General features: G+C 41.3%; 1 protein-coding gene across 2 annotated transcripts in view; it reads right to left on the minus strand.

Annotated features, from left to right (window-relative positions):
• Positions 1–2,102: 2,102 nt before the first annotated feature.
• Positions 2,103–16,694, minus strand: part of arid2 (AT-rich interactive domain 2) — a 42,032-nt gene continuing 27,440 nt past the window's right edge. The window contains exons 9-21 of one of the 2 annotated variants that reach the window (XM_086146888.1): positions 16,246–16,342; positions 15,946–16,155; positions 15,531–15,695; positions 13,678–13,756; positions 11,372–11,506; positions 10,900–11,114; positions 7,117–9,506; positions 4,263–4,381; positions 3,989–4,127; positions 3,450–3,532; positions 3,106–3,229; positions 2,484–2,575; positions 2,103–2,365 (exon numbers count right to left, since the gene is read on the minus strand). In XM_086146888.1, the coding sequence (XP_086003014.1) occupies positions 2,254–2,365; positions 2,484–2,575; positions 3,106–3,229; positions 3,450–3,532; positions 3,989–4,127; positions 4,263–4,381; positions 7,117–9,506; positions 10,900–11,114; positions 11,372–11,506; positions 13,678–13,756; positions 15,531–15,695; positions 15,946–16,155; positions 16,246–16,342 (3,960 nt within the window). In that variant the 3' untranslated portion in view covers positions 2,103–2,253. Of the gene's footprint in view, positions 2,366–2,483; positions 2,576–3,105; positions 3,230–3,449; positions 3,533–3,988; positions 4,128–4,262; positions 4,418–7,116; positions 9,507–10,899; positions 11,115–11,371; positions 11,507–13,677; positions 13,757–15,530; positions 15,696–15,945; positions 16,156–16,245; positions 16,343–16,694 lie in introns of both variants that reach the window. The other variant, XM_086146887.1, reaches the window with a different exon arrangement.

Consider the following 16,694-nt stretch of genomic DNA (forward strand, 5'->3'; position numbering starts at 1 on the left):
ATAATTTTCTACCTATTCATTTATGTATTCATTTATTTAGTAACCTTTATCTAACCAGGTAAAAAAAAAAAACACTGAGATCAGGATCTGTTATGAAAGGGTGACCTGACCTGGAGGTCAGCAGCACATGTCCTCTGTTCATGACATTTACTATTTCCCCCCCTTTAAGGGGACATAAAAATGAGTCTTAAGTCAAATAAGTAGCTCATCACATAACTGACTTATTCGTAAAGACAAATCTCTCAAATATAGTTCAAGTACAAATATTAAGTTTAATTTGCTTACAACTTCATAAAAATGCCATTTTTGACAGTTGACACAAAGTACCTGTTAGGAAAATGAGAACCTTTCTGTGGGTGGCAGTGTTATTCATTTAATCTTTTAGATCTATAAACTCACCTTTTTAAAAACCAAAAAGCCAATGAATGTGAGGTAGAAAGTACAATCCCTCTATTTTAAATATTATGGGAAAAAAGTGCAGGCATACCGATACTAAATTCATAGATATTCAAATATGATTTCAGGTTAATTGTCTAAAGGGTTTTTTCTTATGTTTTTATTTTCCCCCCCATTATTTTTAGCTAAAGTCGGAGAAGTTGTTTGAACATACTTAGCACAACATACAAGTGCAACAAACTGACCCAAGTCGATGTTTTAAAAAATAAAAATCAAAAAAAAAATCTAATTTTATGTAACACTGACACTTGCAGAGGATTGGGCTGCATACACTAAAATTAAAGAAAACAGAAGAAAGCTTATAACCAAAGCAAAATGTTCAGTGTTTTATTTAAAAACTATAAACAGTCACCAAAGTAAATAAAGCCAATCTCTAACAGACTGTTAGGTCTATGTATAGTCACACATCCTACTGACACTGCAGAAATGAGGATGGTTGGGTCGCCCTGGTCAGATGCTAATACGACAGGCAGTCATAAATGTTACACAACACACAGTAGAGAGGACAGTCTGAGGACGTGAGCCGGAATGTGGCATGGTATTAAGAATGAAAAAATAGTACAATAAAACTCCACACTATATTAAGATAGAAAAAAGTAGTGAAGAAAATATTATACCTGCACATAAAGCAAAGAACACAGGAGAAAACCTGTATAAAAACTCCATGTATTTAAACCAATTTACAAATACAAAAAAATTGTTACGCGCACCGTGCCCGTACAATGACAAAATGCTTACAGTGGATACATGTTACTTGTGTGTGTGCATGTGTGGTGTGTGTGTTTATGTATGTGTGTGTGTGCGCGTTGAAAGGGAAGGCGTGTGAGGGACAAGGAAGGGAGAGAATACCTTCAATATTTTTTTCTTCTACAAAATGACATGATATATTATTCCATACTCTTTCAGCCAGCAAAATGAGTTCTACAAGGTATTATACAAAAAATGTCACAGTTCCACAAAAAACTGTTTTCCCCCTCCCTAAGCTTTACAGCATCAGTACCTTTGCAGAATTATTTACAGGTTTTTAAGTACATTCATCCACTGCTGAGTATAGAATCACATTAGATACAAGTGACCAGGGATCATAAAAAAGCAAACAAACCAAAAACAAACAAAAAACATACTACTTTATTCAATCCTACCAAAGTAATGCTTCTATTATGCCACAGAGCACGTTCTCCAGTGGCTGCATCAGCATGAAAGAGGATCTTCTTTATATATATTCACAATATATTTACAAGATTCTTTTTCATTAATTGTAATGGTATTTCATTTCAATAATAAATAAGTGAAAATATATTGACTCAAGTAAGAAAACCAGGCTACCAAGTTTCTAAAGAAAAAAAAATCTCTGCGCCAGTTGCCAGCTGAGTCCCGTGCTGCGCAAGCCCCACCCCTCTTCCCACCCACCCTAGTTCTTCAGTCAGTCGCTGCTCACTCCAGCGCACACGTCAGAGGAAAAAAAAAAAAAAAAAAACGAAAAAAAAACTAATTAACAAAATGTGCTCGTGTTTGGGGTTTCGTCGGTGGAGTCCCTTGGGGAAGCGATCGGAAAGGGCCCCCCCGGCGGGCAGCTGGTAGAAGACCCCGTGGCAGTTTGTGTGTGTGGGGGTTTGAAACACAGGTTGGCGAGGAAGGAGCTGAGGATGAGTGAGGGTTGGGGGGATGGCAGGCATGGCAGAAGGAGAGTTTTTGTTCTGATTCCTGCCTTCTGCCTCCCTGCAGACCCGCTACAGCTCACTGGTGGCTTCCTACTCCCGTCTCTGAAGAGGGATTGTAGAGGTTGTCCTTTTGGCATTAAGCCTGGAGCGAGCGTGTCAGTTCATAAAGGCATTTGGCGAGCGTGGTGGAAACCTCCATGTTACTCAGCGCCAGCACAGAGAGGTGCGTCTCATGCCTCTTTACCAACCTAAGGAACAAAGAAACCCAAAGATCTTTATACAGTATACATAAATACTGTTTGCTTAAAAAGAGAAAAAAGCCACTAGAACTCAAGAGCAAAGCTAAGCATCAAGTGTGAAACTCACATGCGACCACAGTCAGAGTGCTTGGCGATGTTCTTTAACGTTAAGGCAGCAGTTAGTCTTATGTGTTTGGTCACTGGTCCCTCTTTTTCATCCTAGAGGGGACAAGATGGGTGGGGGTAGAGAAATCAACCAATTTAGTTTTGTAGAAGGCAAAAACTGCAAATGCTTTTTTCAGAGATGAAATGGGGGGCGGTGTGGAGCAGGAGATAGAGCAATCGTCTTTGGAACTGAACATTCCTGGTTCAACTCCTGGCTCCTTCTGTGTCGAAGTGTTGCTGAGCACTACAATGAGCCCCTAGCTGATCCCCTGGTGCTGGTGGACAGCATGCCTACTGCTCATGGTTCATCCGTGATAGGTTCATTGCAGAGAATGAATTTCCCAACGGGGATTAATAAAGGATAAATTACATTTAAAAAGGCTGCCTCACATATTCACTATTTACTTGTCTCAACAAATGCACATTAAATAGAAAGCTAAGGATTTTGCAATCCAACAATTCAATATTTTTGCTAAATTTGGACACTCAGTCACTCTTTGGTGAGTCAACCAAATATGACAGATGTTTGAAGATAAAATAGTTGAATGGGGGAGAAGAAGTTTTGCTCAAAACTTTATACTCACTGTGAAGTCCCTGAAGACCAGGTTTCTAGAGCCTCTACGTAGGGCCATGAGAGCTGCGCTCGGATGATTGACAATTGCTTTCGGTGCTCGTGGTGCCGGTGTACCGCCTGCCACTGGCGGAGTCCTGCATTAAAACAACATTAAAATCTTTTTTTTTTTTAGAAAAATTAATTCAATCTAAGTTTTACGATGGTGTCCAACTTGACATTGCAATACTAGGATGAGACTGGGTTGAATAATGAATACTTCAATTATTAACTCAGACATGCTTGTATTTCCCATTCCATTGAAATTATTTGACTGGCTTAAAGAGCACATTTCAAGAATATCAAGAGATGACTTACTGAGAAGCCTGATTGGGACTTTGGGCCTGCTGCTCCTCCAGTTTGAGTCCAGCCAACAAAGCCTCTCGAGAACAGTGCTTATCCTGGACAAGAAAGAACATATTTAAGATTGGGGGGGGATTACAGAGTAATCTCAAACTACCATTGAAGGGGAGTCAAAAACCTCCACAAATCCAATCACAAGTCATATGATGTCCAGACAGAATCTTTGGAGGTGTATGTAAGCTCCCATCCAGTAACAGAAAGAGACATTTAAGACCGGTTCATTTTTGACTGATGGGAAATTGCTATATTTTATAATTTGGGGACATGGTAGTGGAGGCTAAGATGTAGGGGCAGCTTGATACAAAATCTGTTTACTGTCATGTTGATTGAGAACTTTTGAAAACCATTTGAAAAACCACTTTAGAAACCATTGGGTATTTGTATATTGTTTCCCTGGAATATTAAAATAGGTAGCTTATTTCTTTTAGTGATCTTGTGATCATAGCCTACCAGCCACAAGACAATACTTCCAAAAGACAATATAGTTGTCCTACCTGTAGATGTGTGATGAAGGACAGTCTCTGTCGTGGAAAGGGTTCACACCCCTCCCATTGACACTGCCCTCCATACACCTCTTTTCCACCATGCTGCGTTGCTGCATGGTAAAACACCTGAGACGGCGTTTCAAACCACCTAGTGGACAGACAACAGGAGTCATTAGAGGAAGCTCGAGAGGCTACCCAAATTTAATATAAACAGTCAACTGGAAACAATACAGTTGTGTTGATGATTTATCACTGGATTCAAGACGTTTATTGTGTCACATACCGTTTACAGGATTGCCACAGACACTTGAAGTTTTGCCCTGCTTTCCTACTTTGCTCTGGTGGTGCAGAGGGTGTTTGCTGAGTTGGGGGGTGGGGGCTGTGGTTACCAGCTGATGTGGGCTGAGAAACAGGGGGTGGAGATGGGGTAACGGTTGGCTGAGAAACAGACACATTAAATATCATTATGAGATGACCTATAAATGAATGTTATCAGTGCCCTGAACTTGCTCTTTCCACGCAGGAAATGAAAAGAACAATAACAGTACAAGTTTCGTGTGACAGAGGATATCAAAAACAGCTTTGTTAGCTGAGATGTAACCTAAGCTTGTCTAATAGCAGAGGCTGTTCTCTCAGCTGCTTTACTTTGGGAGGTGGGTATCAGCAAGTGCCACATGGTCTTATCTGGCCTCACCTTCTTTACCTCCTAATGACAACACAGGACTGCAAGCATATGGCGTTTTAAATTCGGTGACACATTTGGCAACAATTCATAAACATGCTTTGACAATGTATGAATGGCTTTTAGAACATTTCTAAGCGAACATATAATGAATGCAAAGAAAAAGAGTGTTCACCCTGGATTTGTTAGAATTTTACCACCTGCCCTTCATCGATTGTGTTAAGTAGACAGAGATAATAAATGTAACATAAAAAACTCGATGGCTTTCACATTGTACAATTCCAACACTAAACCAGAGTTACATGTTGCAATACATCTGTAATTTACAAGATTGCCATCAATAAATCTTTAAGGCAACAGTGTACACTTTATCTCACAACATTTGGAACCAACAAAGTACTTTGAAACTACTGGTACATACTTTCAAGGGTCAGCATTCCATTCCATTACAATGATTGGGTTTTGCAAGATACTACCATTGTGAATTATTCTCCAACATACTAGATACAAATATGTGAGTGATCTAAAGAAATTAGTTGCCAAATAAGTTTTAGTTTACATATCATGTCACCAATGTGTAGTTTATCGTACAAAGTCGAATGGAAGGACACCAATGATGAACTCTGATTTTCTGCCACTATGCATGTGCATTTTTGTTATCTACTGGACAAAGCTTAGAAGCTCATTCGACTATTTTTGAGAAGTTCTTGTTGAAATCTTCTTGTCTCGGCAACTGGAATTGAGTTTCTTCACTTGTAGACATTTCACCCCTCATCAGAGAGGCTTCTACAGGATGAGTGGTGAAACGTCTACAAGTGAGTCGCCAAGTCCAGTCGCCAAGACAAGAAGATTTTGACAAAAATTCACCGTGACCTGGATGACTGAAAACCTACACGGATATGTTTGATAAGCAAAGACAAAAAATGTCTGGGATTTTAACAAAATTCCTTGAACAGGTAATTAATTGTGGCCTATAACAACTATGCTTTGTGCTGTATTCTTGAAACTACCATAGCATGTTGTAGCAATTATGTACCCTTTATTTGTGTGAAGTTGCGCAGGAGGAAATGTGATAATACAGTGACTGTTGGAGTCTCCATCATGAAAGTGAGGTTGCAATTCTCTTGTATGTCAAATGTAAGTCAGACTGGAAAAGGCTAACTGTCGTCATATGTGAGATAAAGGATGGTAGAGGATGCAGCAGCAGGGAGAGATTTGTACTCCAACTGATCAAGAAGCCCATTTGAACAACTTCAGTATTTGGTCAGCAGAGGGCAACATTGAGGACTTTCAAGGCAAAGCTGTTTTCAAGCTGAAGTTAGTTTACCATCCCACTGCTGGCACTATGAAGACATAGCCAGAAAAAAAAAATGCAGATACTATAATGAAGATGCTAGGTTGACCTCCAGTTGGTGTCACACTGTTCATTATATTGTTTCTAAACTAAGAGATATCGTTTTTTGGTTAGACCCGAGGTTAATTGACAATAACTAATAACTCTTGGCAAAACACCATGTCAGATTGTGATCAGACTTTAACGGTCATTGAAAAATCCTAAAAGGCAAAGTAGGGTGCTTCTGTTTATAAACCGATTGCAGTTAACTTACTTTCAAGTTTAAAAGAAAGACCTAATTAATGTGATAAAAGGCTAATGAACACCTTTCAGCTGAAAATTTTATCAAATCCTGAATATACAACAAGCCAAATCGGAGCACAAAAATTTGCCAAGACTAAAGTCACTGCACCCAGAATCCGGGGGTTCCTCAGATCCCATGCTTCCACTCTCTACCAAGTTACATGAATAAATAAATATCGATCTGGTAGCTATGTATAATACTTCCCCATATAACATGGGAAAAAAACAGCTCCTTGATTAACAGTATATATGCAACAATGTATGATTATATCAGGCAAGAATGTTTAAGGCTAATTCTCATAGCAATTCAGAACACGAACATCACTACATAACTATTCAATTTACAACACATTGAAAAGCAGCGACTGTTTTTTTGACCTGATAAACCACCAAATGAAATTGTTATTAGTAATAGCTCACAAACAAGAGATTCCAGAAACAAACAAACAAACAATAAACACCATGAACAACACACAACTGGTTTATACATAGCAGAACCATTTCATCAAGAATCAATTCGCCAGCATTATGATGTGAAGAATAAATTCATTCAGTATAACAGTGAAGTACTACTAATATCAAAGTTTCAGTGTACTATGACTAACAGATTCAGTTTCAACTTTCAGTATAATGTTATTGTTAGAATAGAGCAAAATTATATGCAAGCTACATCACCCAGTACAGTTTCAAACTGAACTGAAATGTAAATACTAGTCTGGCAATGTGAGAGGCAACTATTTTTTATAAAACCAACACAAAAAGGCACATCAAAACCACAAGCTAAATGTTGCTTACTCTGAAACTAATTTTACTACTTACCGTTGAGCCAGCTGCCTGTGTGGGTGAGCAGTTCCTCTGCTGAGTGGCGTTCTCTATTGCTACTTTGGCTACTGTGCTTGGGTCTGTTCCTGCTGGCACTGCCACCATGGTGGCACTGCTGCCAGCATTGTTGGGGTCACTGATGGTGATGATCCGCACTCCCACTTTATTGGGGATCCCCGAGGATGCTGCGGCTGCACTACGATCCTCGTTGTCTGCTGGCCTTTTTAGGCCACGAACCTCAGAGGCCACTCCATTTGCAGGAGTGGCAGCAAGACTCTGGGAGGTAACAGTTACAGTGGATGTGAGGGAGGAATTAGGGAGCAGTTGCTGTCTTAGCACAGGCACGGCATGGCCAGGCCCTAAAGGTCCATTGGTTAATTCCGAAAGGGGCCTGTTGCCAACGGCCTGCGGTCCATTCACCAGGCGTTCAGCCTGCTGGGCTTTGGCAGTGTCCTGCTGAGGGGGAGGAGGACTAGGAAGAGGTGGATTTGAGACGTGACTCTTCTCAGAGGGAACCACCTCCCCATTCCCCACATATTGTTTGGAAGCAATGTGATTTGGAATGTTTTTGTTAAAGTTGCCACCACCATCAACCCGATCAAAGTCACATACCCCATTGACTAGAGTCTTTTTGGGGTCTTGGTTGCCCTCCAGTGGGTTCTTCAGGCCTGGGGAGAGCGCCTGTTTCCCATTAGCAGGAGGACTCTCCGAAGCCGGGCCATTTAGTGCCCCCTGGCTGTTCCCTGAGTGGTATGGAGGTAGATTAGACTCCATGCACTTCCGACCATTTAGCAGCTTGGCACTTGCCGCAACATCACCATTACTTGTTTTGTTATTGGAATCTCCATCTGCCAAAGAGGAATTCTCCATCACCTCTATTTTCCTCTCATGAATGTGCAGCCCCGTGGCATCTTTTGCTTCCTCCTCCTTTTGACAAATGATCTTGTCTCCTCTGAGGGGAGCTGGCAGTGGTGGTGGAGGAGCTTCTGGAGCATGTTGGGGTAATGTTCCAGTAGAGAATGGAGGGGGAGGGACACCAGGGGTCACCGCACCATGGCTGATAGCGGCAACAGCTGCAGAAGAGTTGGTGAAGCCAGTGTTAGGGACCACAGTAAATGTGACTTGTCCAGCTGCTGTTGGTGCCTGAATAATGGTAGCTGCCCCAGAGCTACTCGTAGAAATGAGCTGGCCTGGCAAGAGCTGGACTGTTTGAAGGGTCGGGGCCCCTGCAGCAGGAAGTTGGCCTGGAACCAGTTGAACATTGAGCTGCTGAGGCTGGGGTGAGGGTCCCTGGGGGCTGAAGCCTGCCTGGTAGATGACTTGCGGACTTGGGGCTACCGTGCTGTTGGGAGGGGGCACCTGTGGAGCAGGTAAGATTAGCTTTCCACCTGGTGTAGAAGGCCCTCTCTTTGGAAGCAGCAGCTGTTTGATTAAGCTGGACTCAGTGGAGGTAGGCTGAGAGGGAGGAGATTGGGAAATAATTTGGAGGGGAGGCTGCTGTTGATGCCTTTTCACAGACAGAGCATGGCTGACCGTTTGATTGGACTGGATCGGGGTGCTAGAGTGAGAGGCAGAGGGCGGACAGGGCGTAGAGGATGCTCCAGGCTGCCCTGCTATCTGGATAGTCTGAGCACCTGGAATGGCAGATGGGTTGGCAAGAACGATCTGGTGTATGGCAGGGGTGTAGGCGGGGTTTTGCTGGGGGTTGGGACTGACTATTACTACACTCTGTGCCTGTTGCTGAGGCTGCTGGTTGGGGGTGGCTATTGTGGCTGCTGGTCCACCTGACTGGTTTGGCGCTGGTTTGGGGGCAATATTTTGAAAGGTGACACGTGACCCCGTGGAACTGGGCACACCCACATTACTGAAAGTCTGACCAGCCCCCACCTGGATGGAGGACGAGGATACCGATGCAGCAGCACCACATTGAGACTCTACCAGCGGAGCTCCTCCCTGAGGCCCAGTCAAGGGAGGGGTCTGAGTTAGGGGCGGGTGCTGGGCAATTGGAGGGCACACACCTTGCACTCTGGCAGTAAGTATGTGGCCCTGTGGTACCTGCTGAAATAACGTGACAGGTGTTCCTGTGGGGAGCATTGGGGAGTGTTGCTGAACTGAAGATGGAGCAGCAGGGTTCTGTGTGTCTGGTGCAGATGTAGGAATCTGGACCGCTGGTCGAACTTGCTGTTGCACTACAGCCTGAGGATTTGGTGGTAACTGCAGAGGCACGTGCGGGGGTACCGGCTGACGAGATACAGTTGGGTGACTTGAAGGGGGATGTTCCTGTGCATTGAAGGCCATGGATGGAGCTGCACCACCGGTGTTGAGACTGGGGCCCGGTGCCCGGAACTGTGGTCCAAGACTCCCTGGAGGATGCCCTGGAGATAAGCCTAATACATTGGGGGTGAGGGATCACAAAAAAATCCATGACTGGTATGTTCTGACAACGAAATACATTCTGTTTTCCAAAGATTGCTTACAGTTATGAATATACCTATTTCTGGAGGCCATTCGTAATTGAAGAGAATGTAGGATAGCTACATACATTTCATTACAGCATATGCCTGTCCCCACTCATTCATTATCTACTGATACAATGAATTGCAAAATTATTCATCTCACTTGCACTTTTTCACTTTTGTCATGTAACAACCACAAACATAAACCTATTATATTGGGGTTTTATGTGATTAACCAACACTATGTGGTTTACAAAACCACATTTTTTGCATTGATAGCTGCAAGTCTTTTGGGGTTTGACTCTTCCAGTTTTGCACAACGAGACACTGATTTATTTTTTTTACCCATTTCTCTTTGGAAAACAGCTCCAGCTCAGACAGACTGGATGGAGAGCATCTGTGAACAGCAATTTGAAGTCCCACCACAGAATCTCAATTGGATTAAGGTCTAGACTTTGACTCAGCCATTTGAACACATTCAGTTGTCACTGTAGGTTTAGGGTCATTGTCCTGCTAGAAGATGAATCACTCCCTTAGTCACAAGTCTTTTGCAGACTAACTGGTTTTTCTTCCAATATTGCCCAGTACTGGCCTCCATACATCTTTCTATCAACTTTGATCAACTTTGTTTACTGTGATCAGCCTTACTCACTGTGATGAATAATTGATGTGCAACAACTGAATATACAGTATAGTACAAGTAGTTCTGGGGTTAAACTTTCATGGCTAATCCTGTAAGACAGGTATTTTACAATCACAGAATCAATTGCTATGATCATGAAACAATTAGATGACTAATTCGGTGCCTAATTATGTCATATATATTTGAGGCACTGCAAATGTAAATTCATACTTCTTTGATAATAACATATCTATATGTATGTATAAAGTAGGGTAAAACGAGTGTGGACGTCCAGAGTTTGTGTTGATGATCCAAAGCTTCCTTTCAATTTCCCTTCAAAGCTCTAAGTGGCTTCTTCTACTTCGATCAATTTCTTTCTATGTTTGACTACATTAGTTAGTTCGGCCATCTTGTCCCAATGGTACCAGCTCTGCTCTCTGAAAAACATACAGCATCCTTCTCAGACAACTATTCTGAAAAGATTTGCTCTTCCTTGGGATACTCTTCAGCTTTTGACACTGTAATTAACAAGATACCCCTCTTCTCAAACACGCCAATCTGACCCAGGGGGACCATTATGGTCCGAGTCAGCAACTTATGTGGCCAAACAACTCTGCTATCAAAGATAAACCACCCAATCAAGAGTAGTCCTGGTACTGACAGGCATGATAACAGGACTTAGCTATAAAATGTGTATTCTACCTGGGGTAGGGGCCTGAGCGTCTCCAAGGGCTTCATGTCGAGCTGCTGGAGATGGCGGAGCACAGGAATTCTGCTGCTGCTGTTGTTGCTGCTGGTAGTATAGCTGGATGGGCAGTGGGATTGATCTTCGCCTCAGCCCTACCAGAAGAATCTGAACTTGGGCATTTGTCTTTGACTCCTCTTGCCGTCGCATCGTATGATTGGGAAAGACAGTCCTGTAGGCGTTGGACATCATAGATTTACAAAGTGATGTGGAATAAACATCTTTTGACAACCACGAGAAGAAAAAAATTTCAGTCAAATGTATTGAGATTTTCCAAGCATCTATCTAACAGAAAATTCTCAAACAGGAGATTAAATTAAAAAAAAAAACAAAGAAGCTTCATTTTTCCTCTTTGCTCGGATAAGAAACTTTTCAGCATCCACTGCAGGCAGAACATAAAAGCATCACTCAGGTAGAATCGAGACTGACCGCAGACATTTGAGGAAGCCAGTGGAGTTTAAGATGTTACTTCTTCCCATCTTGCTGCATGTGGCCAGATACTCTGAGTACATTTCTGATCTGGACACAGAGCCTTCAAGGTTTGTCTCAAAGTGTGCATTAAGCCTGTTTGGGTGGGGGTGGGGGAAGAGATCACAGACAGAGTGGTTATTTTAATAAAAAAAAAAAGATTCAATTTACAAACATGAAGCATTTCCTTGACGAATGGTTAGAACTCCAAGATCTGAATAAATAAACTCCGCAGTTATAAGTCAAATGTCATCTTTTCTCTTAGTAAGGTAGTTTGCTTCCACATAATCATTCCATCAAAGGGAACCTCATCTGGGAGGACATATTGTCAGAAATATTCTTGAATGTTTGTCTCGCACTAAATATGTGTTGTTAAAAAAGGCACGAAGAACAGTTATTTATTTAAAAAAAAATATATATAAAGAAAAAAATTGCAATTTATAACATATTTTAACCCAGGGGCATTGCCATTGTCTTACTAGAAATGCATGCTGGGTCGATGAGGTATACAGGCTGTTCCTGTTCAATTTGCCTTTCCGCCAGTGTTAACTTTTGCTTGGTATGTTATGGTATAATATTTATCAGAGGTCCCTAACCCCCGGGCTGCAAATGATACCAGGCCGCCAAAGAAAAAATTAATTATTTCTGTTGGACTTATCTTCTAAGTCTGAATAATCTTAAGTTTGAAAAATCTTTTATTTCAAAAAATGACCGGACTCTCTCAGTAACATCTCCGTCACTTGAGCGCCAAAAATTTAACCCGCAAGCTAGCAAAATGAGTAAAAAAAAAACAAAAACAAACAAACGTCTTGGGAAAGTTTCTTATTGAAGGGAAAGGGACCCTGTGAAGAGACAGAAGAAGAACCTACAACTTCCAAATAAAAGAACGCTTTTAACAGACAATAACAGGAGTTCTACTTGAAATATGGATTTAGCGCAACAGGCAATTCCCACAGACAAAGTCCACTATGCAAAATATGCAGCGACAGGCTCTCTAATGATTGCTGGCTCTTGTTTATTTATTTTTAAACTTATATTTTTTATAGTTTATTTAGGGGGGCAGAGGGGATGTTAACGGAGACTTTGATGTTATACTCGTGTTATGTCGTTTGCACAATGTTACGAGGGAGCTGCTAATAAAGTTGCATACAAGTACACAGTGGATTCACGTTTATTATTATATTCGCAATATAAACAATCTAAGTGCACCCCCCCGATCTGCGGTAAAATTGTCAAGCGTTGACCGGTCCGCGGTGAAAAAAAGGTTGGGGACAACTGGTATATATGGTAATGTCATATTGTGCTACTTTTGGGTGCAATTTCCAGGGGACAAGAAGAAAGTAGTGGGAAATTGCTTGTGGACATACACAACTTCCTGAGGATCCACATCTGTGTTCTCACCGCTTCTCTCTGGATGCATTTGACATATTTAGCCGACTTAAACTGCTGGAAGAGCTCACGGGTGCTGCTCATTTTAAACGGATACTAAAGCCAAACACTGTGCCTACACTTTTGTTATGAGAAACCAGTGAAGCCGGTTCAAATAAATGCCATGGGCAGCAGTAGCTGGATGTTGTTCTGCAAGGAAGTCAACAACCTGCTACTGCAGGAGTAGCATCCGATGATGAAAGAACGATCACCAGCAGTCATGGATGAAAATGACGACCACCTGATCAGTCAACACAGTAGTCAGTAAGTCTAAAGTGAACAGCGGATTACAAAAAGTGGAGCTTCTTACAACAGAGGCTCTCCCTCTGTTAGCATAGAAACACAGATGCTGCACCCACACCACCAACTTTTGCCCACCCTTGCCTCTTCGTGTCTTTTTTCATCTATATTTTGAAGGCCATTTTGACTTCTCGGTTCGGTGTTATTCTCCTTGCTCACGTCTCTCACGGGCGCAAACGGGAAGGGTTGCACAGATGCATGTTTTTGCACCGTAGGGTAAAATGAATGGGACAAAGCCCCGTTCAACCTCACGATGTCAATACCCAGGCAACATTGCAATGTACACAAGTGCACGTCACCATTTTACCTATCAGTAAAAAGTTTTTTTTTTATCAATTATACACAAACTAAGATATGTTGAGCAAATTTATTATTGGTTTTATGAAGGTGGTAAAAACGTCAATAACATCTTGTTAACTAGGGATCCCTTAAACAAATCTATATCTATAATCTAAATCTATATCTAGGCACATTACAAGAGAAAATGTCAACTGAGACTTTCAATTAGCAATATACATTTGTGCATTAAGGATTCTTACCATTGCAGTATAAATTTTTCTCCATCCAGTTCAACAATACCAGGTGGTGGTTGCGTGGACTGAACTGGGACCCGTGTTACTAAAAAAACATGAAAAAAGCAAACGAAAATTTTAATGCTTCTGTGTAATCTCATTAATGCTGAAACAAGCACTATAAAGAAAGCGGTTTTGTATTCTTAAAGAGGTCCCCAGTCTGGCTTTTCCCCAGGCTGTCCACTAGATGTCAGAAAACAAATGACTTCATTAATAGTCCTCTACACAACAATGACTGCAGAAGGAACCTCAATTTTCAGGTTAGGTGAGTTGGTTGCCTGTAGGAGTTACTGAGCAAGTCACACACTAATGGTTAGAAGTTTGGTGAGCTAATCTCATGTCTCTTGAGACCCACACACGCAGGGGATAAACAACAAACACTTTTAGAAAAATAGATGAATAAATAGGAATCATTGAGGGCTAACTTTGTTGGTGGCACAACTTTAAAGACATAACAGGGGTTGACAATGTTTGTTTCGAAGTGCTCAGTACTTTTCATTTTAGGTTACGTTAAACCTAAACAGCTATAAACTCACACATTACCAGAGTCTGGTAAATGATAGTCCGATCTTTACAATTGGAATCGGCAACAGCGATCTAACATTATGCTTCACCCCCTTCTTTCAGATTAAAATAATTAAGAGTTGGGGTCTTTCTTCAGCACCAGCCAAACCGTGCCACATGCTGGTATGGGAGGCAGCTGTGTCCTTTCCTGTGACTTCAATTGTCAGTATTAAAAAGATTCCTAAATGGATAATTGCAAGAACCTAAATTTAACTTGGCTAGTTTTAGGATTAGGAATTTAGTTTCTAACTTCGATGAAGTCCCCTCTCGCCCTCCTTTGTGTTTGAGGACATCAAAATCGAGTACAGGTGATCCTCACTTAATAATGCACTTGGTTAACGACAACTCTGATTTACGACTGGCTTTGAGATAATATTAAAATGCATGGAATGCACTGGCAGCAGAGTTGTGAGTGATTATGTATTGTATGTGCTTATCCACGCTTAGAATTGGCCTATATTCATGCAAATATAAACATTAAAGGGAAAAAAGGGTAAAATAGCACGGTTTAAATGGCAGATATGTATGCAAATACTGTACGGTAGTATGGCAGAAACGGTGTTTCACTTAACAACGAACTCGCTTAACGACAGACCCCTTGGAATGTAACCCAATTGTTAAGTAAGAACCACCAGTATGTGAAATTATGGAGGAAACGCGTTTCTGCCAAAACTATTAATTAAAGCTCTAACAGTGCAAATTCGAAACATTTATAACGGATGATGATTGCACTCTTTTGGAAAAAACAAAAAGTAAGTACTGCTTTCTAATATTTGTTTTGTGAATGAATGAACCCTGCCTTCTCAATTGTATGCACTATTTACCCCCTCTGATTATGAGCACCTCTGTAGAAAAAAAACATCACTAAATATGCATGCCAGAGGTCATGTGAATTAATCTACAATCTGGTTGACATTTCCTAGCTAAGCAACTGTAAAGTCTCAACTTGTGTATTTAGAAAGTGAGATGAGATTAACGCCCTTACAGCCATTACATCACCAGTGCCTGAGTTCAGTCGGGAAAGGCCATTACAGTAGATTACCTGAGTGACTTTAAAACTATCTTGCTCAGACTGTTGGCTCTCTCCTAATAATACTTGTTTGCCTTGGAAGGACAAGAACATGTAGGCCTCACTCAGGAAAAAAAATCCTATTCTTCTGAGTTACAATATGTTATATTATAATATAGAATATTTCATCAAATATCCATTTTAGTACGACTGAGTGTGAAGGCGGACAGATGAAATGCATACTCACCAGGTGCTTGTGCTCCCGGGATGGGTGCAGGTACCTGCTCTACCAGCTGTGGTCGAACCTCGGCTGCCTGTTCAGTGTTGGCCTGATGCTCAATCAGCCGCACAGCTGTAAGGGCATCCGGTCCAAATGTATGTAGGTCAACTGATACTAACCTTACTAATAAGTCTGAAAGAAGAGGAAACAAAAAAAATATTTGGGACAAGCACACAACAAGCACACAATAATGTAACTAGCTCTAATATATTTCATCGGTAGAGGAAACTGACATTTGAAAGCCATGATTTGATGAGTCACTTAGAAATGACAATGAATCAATCATTTTTACAAGATAGAAGTTGTAAAAAATCCTAAATAAAACTTGGGATTATGATTTTAGTTTTTGTTGCAAAAAGCAGATATTTTGGGAGGTTCATACCTATGCTATGGTCAACGGAGGCGATCTTGCGGCAGGGAATCTCTCCGAGCTGTGCCAACAGGTATAGTACCTCCAAGGAGGCCATAAGAAGCATGAGGTCAGGCAAGGTGAGGAGCATCATTACTTCCCGATAGGAGTCCTGGTCCACATACTCGCAGATAAGCACACCATTGTCCTCTGCTTTGCTTAGGTTGCCCAGTATCTCCATGGCTAAAACAAAACACATTTAAATTAAAAATGCATTCTTTTCCGGACTAAAGCGGATTTAACAAACTTAATTAACTACTTCTAGAGTCTCACCTCTCATTTTGAGGAACCTGTCCCTTGACATCAAGCATTTGGTGATCGTGTGAAAGATTAGATGGGTCGTCCGAAAGTCAACGGGATCCAGCTGAAGCTACAAGATAAACAACACTTGACAAATATCCCTGCAAACTAGTAAGTCCAATGCTGGCCCCTACGATTACAACCCCTCAAATCCAAAAATTTTCAGGGTGGACAGAATTGGTCAGTTATATATATACTGATCAAACCATTCAGCTATCAATTGCCCTATAAATATTGGGAGGCAGAATGAGAGAGACCTACACGTACAAGGAAGCCTGAACCAAAATAAAGAGAGGCTTGATGTTATAATCTAAATATCATATTATAATAATTGAGGCAATGACTCAGTAATTTTACCATCACTTATTGATCACAATAAATAACCAACTCAAAACAGTTTTATATTATTTACATAAAAGATA

This window comes from Fistularia commersonii, chromosome 5 (genome assembly GCF_037954325.1).
Source record: "Fistularia commersonii isolate RoL2024-O1a breed Wild chromosome 5, RoL_Fcom_v1.0, whole genome shotgun sequence".
Lineage (NCBI taxonomy): Eukaryota > Metazoa > Chordata > Actinopteri > Syngnathiformes > Fistulariidae > Fistularia > Fistularia commersonii.